The sequence below is a fragment of the Monopterus albus genome, unplaced genomic scaffold (genome assembly GCF_001952655.1).
Source record: "Monopterus albus unplaced genomic scaffold, M_albus_1.0 scaffold35.1, whole genome shotgun sequence".
In the NCBI taxonomy this organism is placed as follows: domain Eukaryota; kingdom Metazoa; phylum Chordata; class Actinopteri; order Synbranchiformes; family Synbranchidae; genus Monopterus; species Monopterus albus.
The window spans coordinates 1,736,781-1,746,313 of record NW_018127915.1 but is presented as its reverse complement, the minus strand read 5'-3'; the positions used below and the strand labels follow the sequence as shown (position 1 = coordinate 1,746,313).

The 9,533-nt window shown below is 43.9% G+C and overlaps 1 protein-coding gene across 2 annotated transcripts in view; it reads right to left on the bottom strand.

The window, feature by feature from the left end:
* Positions 1-8,015, bottom strand: part of zgc:112183 (ras-related protein Rab-37) — an 11,969-nt gene extending 3,954 nt beyond the window's left edge. Inside the window, exons 1-8 of one of the 2 annotated variants that reach the window (XM_020597908.1) lie at positions 7,754-8,015; positions 4,789-4,899; positions 2,955-2,996; positions 2,133-2,199; positions 1,961-2,013; positions 1,533-1,598; positions 732-788; positions 571-647 (exon numbers count right to left, since the gene is read on the bottom strand). In XM_020597908.1, coding sequence (XP_020453564.1) covers positions 571-647; positions 732-788; positions 1,533-1,598; positions 1,961-2,013; positions 2,133-2,199; positions 2,955-2,996; positions 4,789-4,899; positions 7,754-7,981 — 701 coding nt within the window. In that variant the 5' untranslated portion in view covers positions 7,982-8,015. Of the gene's footprint in view, positions 1-570; positions 648-731; positions 789-1,532; positions 1,599-1,960; positions 2,014-2,132; positions 2,200-2,954; positions 2,997-4,788; positions 4,900-5,832; positions 6,507-7,753 lie in introns of those variants that run through there. The other variant, XM_020597909.1, reaches the window with a different exon arrangement.
* Positions 8,016-9,533: the final 1,518 nt, after the last annotated feature.

The following is a 9,533-nucleotide window of genomic DNA, read 5'->3' as shown; positions in this document are numbered from 1 at the left end:
CAGTTGACTGTGGAATATTTAGTAGCGAGGAAATTACATGACTGGACTTATTGCACAGGTGGCATCCTATCACGTTACCACGCTGGAGTTCACTGAGCTCCTGAGAGCAACCCATTCTTTCACAAACATTTGTAGAAATGGTCTTCCAGGTCTGCATGCCTAGGTGCTTGATTATATACACCTGTAACCATGGAAGTGATTGGAACACCTGAATTCAATGATTTGGATGGGTGAGTGAATACTTTTGGCAATATAGTGTATCTAGCACCTTAGCTGCCAAATGCCCCACTATGTTCATCAGCTAGTAGCCAACTTGGGCTGTCTGCTGTTTGGTGCTGAACTGGGAGCAAACATCAGAACCTTTTGGTGCTGGAGACTCTGCTGATGAGAGTGGTAAAGGTGAACCATAACGGTAAGGCTGCAGGTCACAAAACCAAACCAATGAGCTGAAAGATGCTGAAACACTTCGAACTACAGAGCCAGGTGCCAAATTCTCTGTGAATTCACAACAAATGACTCCTTCTACATTTTTCCCCATGATTAATATCACAGTGACACTTTAAGACTTACTTTGCTATAGCGAGAAAGGCCAGCTCCACATTGACACCTGTCTTCGCACTGGTCTCCATAAATGGTACCCCATATTCCTAAGGTGGAAAAACAGAGGAGCAAGTGGAGCGCCTGTTTTTGAAAATGTAACCACATGGAAGTGTTATACTTTTACACTTTACCTTGGCCAGCTTCTCTCCTTCCTCCATCTTCACCACCCTCTCTGCAGCCATGTCTGACTGTAAAACAGCGGTGGGAAGAGAAAACATGTCATCATGGCTTAGGTGGAAGGTCACACATTCATTATACCATTAGCTGCAGTGATGCAGCATCATGTCAACCAGAGCCTCCTCTTCTCTGGCTGCTGCTGCTCTCTCTGCTGCCAGCTGCCAAGCCGGAGCTCCTTCAGACTGATGAGATGTCAGAAAGTCCATCTCCAGCAGAGGAGCAGCACTCCCACAGACAGTCATGCTGCTCCCAGCAAATGATCTGAGCTGCTGCTTTCTGACACTCTGCCCCCAATGAAGGGCGAGTCCTCTCCGAGCCACGAGAGGGAGCTTTTAGATATATCAGCAATGGCTGCTGGTTGGAAAAAGATGTGAAAATGTCCTTTGTCATCACCAGCGGCGTTGTGGAGAAAATAGTTTTACACAAGTGAAGCTTCAAACAAGCACGAATCCACCCTTCTTAGTCACATGGATCAAATAACAGTGAGTGACTGGTACAAGAAAAAAGAAAAATCAATGCATTGATGCGTATTCTCATAAGCAAGCATTCTGTAAATGGATAATATGTTTTCACTGCTGCAACATTACTTTATACAATGAAATGAAGACACACAAGTACAACTCTTTGTAAGCAAGTACACACACAAACACAGTAAAGGCATTTTCAGGTTTTTAAACATACACGTCTGAGTGTGTTAAAACTGTGCTTTATCCCCCTGATCTTTTTGTGTAACACAAAAAGGAAGCTTTGCTCACCTTGTTGCCGAGCAACATGATGACCGCATCCTTCTGGGCATAGTCATGTATTTCAGACAGCCAAGCCTTTTAAAGTGTAAAAGACAGACGGAGAGATTGTTCAGTAACAAAACAAATACCGCCACTTACAGTCTGCATTTTTCATTTTCCCTTGTGCTGTGTATTATTGCCATTCTCCAATCAGTCATGCTGCGACGACTCTTATCCTTGAACACTTTTCATTACCGACACTGGGAAATGTGTAGCCAAACGATAACATCATGTCATTTCCAAAGAGGTTCATGAGAAAATATTGGAGGCCCTTGCGGTGCTTTGCATGCAAATAGAGTGAAGCATTCAGCTCGAGAGGGTTTAGGATCAGGAAGTGAAAATGAAGAGCGAGCGAGAGAGACTGTGAGGGGTGGGGGGGTAATTTGAGACAGTCTTACCCTGATATTGTCAAATGATGGCTTGTTGGTGATATCATACAGCAAAAGCAACGCTATAAAAAGGAAAGAAAAGCAGTTTAGCTACACCTTTATTGTTTGCACGCCATGTGACACACACACCAACGCCTACACAGTACAAGAGTATGAGGAAGTGAAATATAAAAACAAATACCCTGAGCATCTCTGTAGTAGGCATGGGTTACACTGCGGAATCTCTCTTGGCCGGCCGTGTCCCAGATCTGTGCAACAAACCACATAATAACTAAACACCCTGGATAATTCAGCCAACAACTAAATCAAAAACACACCATTTTAAAGACCCACCAAACTGAAACAACAAAAAAAAAGATTCCAGTCAAATCTTTACATTTCTGATGTTTTAACACAGTGTAATTTTTTTCTCTGGCTTTATTATTTTAAATTCCAGGGAAAATATTGAACAGTGCAGGGAAAGGGTTTTTCCTCAGTTTTTTAAATTTACCTTAATCCATGTCTATGATTTTCTGTTGTCTTACCAAAAAAAAAAAAAACCCCACACACAGTCATTCCAAAAATTTTAATCCCTTATTTTCTTGACCTTATATTACTGCTCTCTGCCTTCGTAATAGACTCATGGTGGGAGAGTCTATTTTCACAATAGGCCACTTTATCATGTGCAAGGCACGAGATGAAATGTGGAGGATTTACTGGAGGAAGCAGAGGAATCTAATTTTGGCACATCCCACTCAGTGTTGAATGAACAAGTTACTGTATGATGACAGAAGCGTATGTGCTTTAGATTAGCAGCACGCTGGCACATAGCCCTGCAGAGTCCTGTGTACTACACCATATCCTGCCAAATGCAAATGGAAATGTAAACAATAAAAGTCAAGTGAACATGCAGCAAAATGCGTCACTACTAATCTTCTGAATTAGTTCAGGTTAATAAATGGCTGCCAGAAAGATATATCAATATCATTTGGTGTAGTACAGGTGTAAAGGTGCGTGCCCTTACCTGGAGTTTGACTTTCAGGTTGTCGACATCCACCACTTTATTCTACAGAAAGAAGAAGAGTCACGAGAGACAATTCAGCATATGCTTCAGAGACTGGAGTGCTGCACATAGATGAATGACGAACATCACAACAGACTACAAAAGCTCAGCATGTGGCAAAAGAAAAAAGGCAACTAGAAGTGGCTTTGAATGCTGGCAGAGAAAGTAATTTGTGACACCCACACAACAACAAGGTCCTGGGATTAGACTTAATTACACAACAGTGAGAAAGACGACTGGCAGCAGAACAACTGACTCCCCCGTTAATTTCCTCCAGCCCTGTAGGGGTGCCCTCTGATTTCCTGTAGAGCAACAATTGGCCTAAAATAGTTTAGGCACCCCAGCTAAAAAGACTAAATGATGTTACGGTTACATCTGCTGAATGGGGAAAACTAGCAGAAGAATAAGAACTGGGATAAGAGGGTATTTTGGTAGCTTTGCATCACCTTGATTTACAGCCACACACACAGTTCACGACTATATTTCAACCTTGTACAGCAAAAACCGCCAAAGAGAGAGAGACTGTGATGAAGGAAGTGCGACTGCTTCTGCAGCACTTCCTAAACCACTTCATGACCTCGTATCAGTGACAGGTCACCACAAACAGCCCCTGCCGTTCCTGTGAATGCACAAAAAGCACACAGGCGCTCGAAGTAACGCAGAAGCGTCACAGTAAACAGAACGATGTGTGCAAAGCCGTCACTGGCAGTCTGGCAACCCGCTGGATCCTCTGCTTGGGCAGAATAGAAGTGGTTCAACCCCTGCATTAGTTGCCATGGGTTTCCATTTTCTCCCCAATTATGACGTGAGAGGAGCCTGCATGCTGAGTAACTGCTACAAGAAAACATGTCGAAAATAGACCGGCCATGTTACAAGCTGCCACAACAGCCTGCCAGCCTACCAAAGCATATTGACTCAGATTACTCCATTCCTAAGTAGTTTTTACCCCCTTTCATACATGAACAGCTGCTCTTCTGAATGAACAGCATGACACTGAATACACTGAATGTAAAAAGTACAAACCACTCTTTTAAACACATCTTATGAATGAATTCTGGCTGCAGCGCCTATTGCTTTTGCTTGATTTGGGGGTGAAATAACATGTCCATGCTTCTGAATAGGCAGCATCCATACAGCTGTACCTGGCAGACATCCATTATGCTCCCTAATATCCACACCGCCATCCAAGGACAACACATCACTCTGAATAATGCAACACTATTTCCTCTTCAGACCACCCCTACTTGACTTGCCATTAGTGTGATTGTTTTGACTTGGTTTCAAGGGAAATGGGAGGTTGGGGGTGGTACAGACCGCTCGCTCCAAACAGCCCATTTTCAAGTCCGCTCCAGCAGAGGAAGGTATATAGTAAAAATCATCTGTCAGCAGTGTGACTGCTCCAGGACTGAGCTGAGCTGGAGCCAATCTTTGGAGGAGACAGGGACGTGGGCAGGCATCTGTCGAGACATTTATGAAGCTGTCCACAGTGCCTAGCAGCACAAGTGGTCTGTGAACTTGACTGATTGGTGAGAGAACTTGTACATTTGGTGTTATCATCGCAGAATGATGAAGTGTTCCTTGTGGAAATAAGGTGATAATTGGGCTGATGTCACTCTAACACATAGATCTCTTGTTGACTTGTAAATATCATTAGGCTGTTTTGTCAGTTTTCAATATTCCCTCATTAGAGTAATGACAAAATAACAAATGACAACCCTTTAAGGGCTCATTCGGAGATAATGAAAAACGTGAGTCACTTTGTGCGTCCAGGACTGTTCAGCAGCATCTCACTCACCCTAAAGTCTATTCCAACGGTGGCTATAAAGTTGCCTCCCAGAAATGCTCCGTCTTTAAAGCGCACCAGGAGGCACGTCTTCCCCACGGCTGAATCTCCCAGCATCATCACCTGAAGCAAACCCACCACCAGAGAGAGGGGCAACAGGTCACACAAACATGACTGGCAGCTTTTACATGACAGTAGCAATAAGACTTTCCATCCTAGTGAAGAGGGAATTAAAGCTGATTGATGTGTTGCATACATTATTTTGCAACTAAGAACATGTCACAACGGGGCTTGTGGTATTTGAGTAAGATGTTCCTGTTGCAAAATATCTTGTAGTTAAAATGTCAGGTCGCTGAAATGTTTAAATGGCAAACACAGCCACAGTGCTCTACATCCACTGTTGACTGAGCTGCCACCAACATGTGACGCTCTGCCAACACCAGAGATTCAAAAGGTGCCAACTCTGTAATTTTACTCTCATCATTTTTTCAGTGTGCGTCCTTCTCCAAAAACTAATCAATATAATTACAACAACAGGATGTGTAATTATACAATCCATCCAGCAGCATGTGGTGTAAACCGTAGTTATTCACACAGTGCTGGTGGTTTCACAGTGACTCATAGCTGTATAAACATGGTGTGTAAATATATAGATAGTAATACAATTACATGTTCAATTTAATTGTTTCGTTTGTCATTTACAGGCGTGAATGTGCAAAGCTTTTAGAAATGTTTCAATGAAGGGTTTGTAAGGAGTAACAAGTACACGCTCAGCTAATACTTGCATATCAGTAAGGGCGGACAAAGCAACCTTGCTCAGTGCACAAACAGTGAACATGGCCTGTTTAACAGGCATAAAGCCCGACTAACCAGCTAGTTAAAGCACTTGGATTATCTGTGAGCGCCACACATTCTCCACATGTGAGGAGTCAGCATTAATGTTGTTTCTAGGTACACGGTTGTTTCTGCCAAACAGGAAATGTAAGCACCTGTTCTACCAGCACCACAATGAAAAAACAGCTAAAACAACACACATGCCAAGACGGAAATACAGACCTTGAAGGCAATATCATAATACTCGTTAATAGAAGCGCAGCGCTCCAACACATATTTTGACGTTCCGTTTTTAGTCTGCTTGTCCGTCAACGATGCCTTTCTTGTGGACATCGCAATGCCAAGAACAGAGTACAGGCTAGAGAGCCAAACCACAGTTATCTCCGAAATGTGTCCAAGAAAGACGCGCACAGTGTGTGAGAGATCTCCGCCACTCAGTCCCAGTCTCCGCCAGCCTCCAGCCCCTCTGCTCGCATGCTGCGTGTGGACAAAATGATCACCAGGCGCTTCCCAAGCGGGAAAAAAGCCACACTTTAAAAGACGGAACGACGGAAGCGACGAGCATAACTTGGACAACAATCAACGGCGGCGGTGCTTCGGCGTCTGCATCCACCACCGCTCAGGTCAGCGGTTAATGCCAAACATGCGGAAACATCTCTCTGGTTTTGCGGAGCGGTGCGTAGCATCCTGGCGTGGGAAGGTGGTTAACTTTACAGCTATGTGAGGACGTCGACAGCTCTGACAACATTTTCTTATTAGTGGCACATCGGTCCGTCTTTCATGCTGACATCGTCCCCAAACCGCTGCAGGGGTCAATCGCGCTGACAGCTGACTCATTCAGCACAGGTGGTGGTCGCTCGTTGAGAGGGTCATGGAGGGCTGAATCATGGCAATATGGTGCAAATGGAATCATAATGTAGTAATATATGTGACCTAATATGTCATAAATAGGCTATTTGATGAAGGATCAATTAGTCCACAGTGAAGACGCGCGTAAAAGTGAACGCCTCAACCCCTGGCCAGGAACCAAGCCTGTTTATTTTCTTTAATATGTCAGAAAAAATAATTAAGTTACAACCCTTTGTTAGTTTTGTAGCCTTTTCATCAGCCATTTTTAATGTAATGCTCCCTCTTCACTGCAGGCAAATCTCTTACTGTTGAGAACAGATGATCCTTCAGTCCCTTTATTTATTTGGCGTGTCATATACAGAATTAATTCCCCCACCAAGTCTGAAAACGAATCTTTTCCTGCAGCGTTTGTCTCCCCCCAGCGTTGGAGTCAATTGGCGGAGCATCTCCACTTCTGGGCTGACGGTCAGAGATCATTTCTGTTATGTAATGTCAGTGCCATTTAACCTCTTAACGTATGAACTTATCACAGGATGTTACAGAAAGCTGTAGCTGCAGCGTTTCACCCACTGACACAATGATAAAACACTTATTTATATATGAAGTTGACTGATTTTCTGCACCCCTGTCAAAAAAAAACAAAAGTTACTGGTGTAGGTAGCCTATGTGTCGTTTATGTACCCAAGACTAGGCCTACAATATAAATATGCTGTATTATCTGCAGGGTTTCTCACACTACTGTACCACAACTCTTTGCTAATGCAAACCCGCAAAGCTAATTTTGTACTTTCGCACCCATTTCTGCCACCTCTGCGCTGCAGACACACAAAGCCCAAGTTGGCACTGTCACAGCAGAAGTGATCCATACATCTTCAGTGTTTATCTCCTTTTACCACTTGCTACACAGTCCCTCCCCACATGTCACAAAGCATAACGGCTTCTCCACAAACAGCAGCAAACAGCGTGCTGTCGCAGCATTCATCGGTGCTTTCTTCACAGTATTTTAATCATAGCAGTGACATCGTTAATCATCCTCATCCAGCCCCTTGTAATAAATGCAGTGAGAGGATGCGACATCCACTGTGGAGAACACCACTGATTCATGGTGCGCTTCACTGACACACTGAGGGAGTCAACAGAGAAGTCACGACTCCAACACAAACAGGCCATCGCAGTGCCATGTCCCTGCCATGACCCGTGAGAATCAACAACACAACGCAAGGGGAGGAAATGCAAGAGTGCAAAATGAATTCAGGGTAGGAGGGTGTGCGGAGGGCAGGTAGTGTGGACTCACTGTGGCCGTGAAGGACCATGGGAGGAACCTGCCCTGGTCGTGCTGGACCAGCAGAGAGGTCTCGCCCACGTCGCGTCTCCCACAAGGATCGTCTGCAGAGACAGTGGTGACATCACTGCTCATCGCCTGAGGCCAGTACAGTGTGGGCACAGGCTGTAGGTCCATCTGTTGCTCAGCGCACAGCTCTGTGCTCTGCAGTGTGATGTGACAGCCGGAGGTTGGTTTCATGCTCTAAGGAGGGAAGAGCAACTGGGAATGTACTGGGAATGTTTGGGCCTGAAGCTGTGTCACTGCGTCGGAGGTAGCTCCTCACGTCTCAGGCTGATGTTCCGTTCTTGTTCTTGCACCTTCACCACAACTAATTCTCTTCCACTTTCTTTTTCGTGCCACATATTCACCAGCACTGGTGGAACAACAATTTGATCAAGAATTTGACGCCACTTCTTACACAGAACTTCCCAGGGAAACACATTTGACAGCCATATTTACTGGGTACTTTTCAGATTACGATTTTCTGCTCAAAAATATAATATGCTATGTGTTATTTAATATTAAACCACTGGTTTCTAATCTGTTCATCTTGTCACTTTTCAAATGACAATAGTTAGAAATTAGTTTAAATGTCTCACAGAGTTTTACTTAAATAACTGTATGAAGCCCAAATGAGTCGTTTTCCAATGTTCACAATAAAGCAAAGACAGAAAGTTTTTAAACAATGTAATCATCTCACAACCCCTCAGATTTCTGTCCTTCTAACCCTTTGGAAGAATCTTTAATATATAAAGCTGTTAAAACTAGTTCCACCTACAACTGCTGGCACAGTGAAATGCTGCTTACATAAGGATGCATCAGTAGTAACAAACCAGTGATGAAATGTAATATATAACAAAGTTACACCCACAAATTGAATACTTTAACTACATTAGCTGATAATGTGTTGCTTTTTCTAAAACGTAAATGCAGAAGTTCTGCAGCTATAGACTGCTGTGGGTCCCCTCCATGATGCCCACCAGTTAGAACCATCGGCGACACTTCAACATGTTATCTGCAGGCATCGAGATTCAAACCTCTGACCCTCTGGTTGGAGTTGACAGCTCTACCCACTGAACCACAGTTTTCAGTGACTGCTCTACCCACTGAACCACAGTTCTCGTGATACCATCAGTTCTTGTGCTCCAACATTTTCGGATTTCACAGCACAACAACTGGAAGCAGGTGGTTGTCGTCTCATTGGGAGCTGCTGGGTCCAGTAGCTCCCTGGCAGCAGATGTTCACTTTACTTTGACATTTACCATACCCCCACCCCCCTCCTCCTCCAGCAGGTTCACTGCTTTGCCTCTTATCTGCAGTCTCAAAGAGCCCACATTTACTCTGTAACTCACTACTTTCATCACTGATATTCACAGGTTCTGCACATCTGACTTTGCTCTCCCATTAAAAATAACTTGCCTACACATGGAGACCACCTGGTTCTTTAAAGTGGATGTTTGTAGAGTTCTCCTTGAAGATGTAGCCTTCTAAAATGCTAAGTAAAGCAATGTTTTTATACTGCATAAACAGAAAGGAGCTTCAAAAATCCAACAACTAGACAGTGACCTTTTAAATAAAAGTTTACAGGATATAAAAGAATCTGACAGGAAGCACACGAGAGTGAGAAAGTTACAATGAAACAGCTGAGAGAAAACTCGAGAATCTTAAATGTGGATAGTGATTTCAGTCCCTTAGTCTTAGTCTCCTGGTGGGCCAGCTGATAGCTCATCACACAGGAGTGTTTACTGAA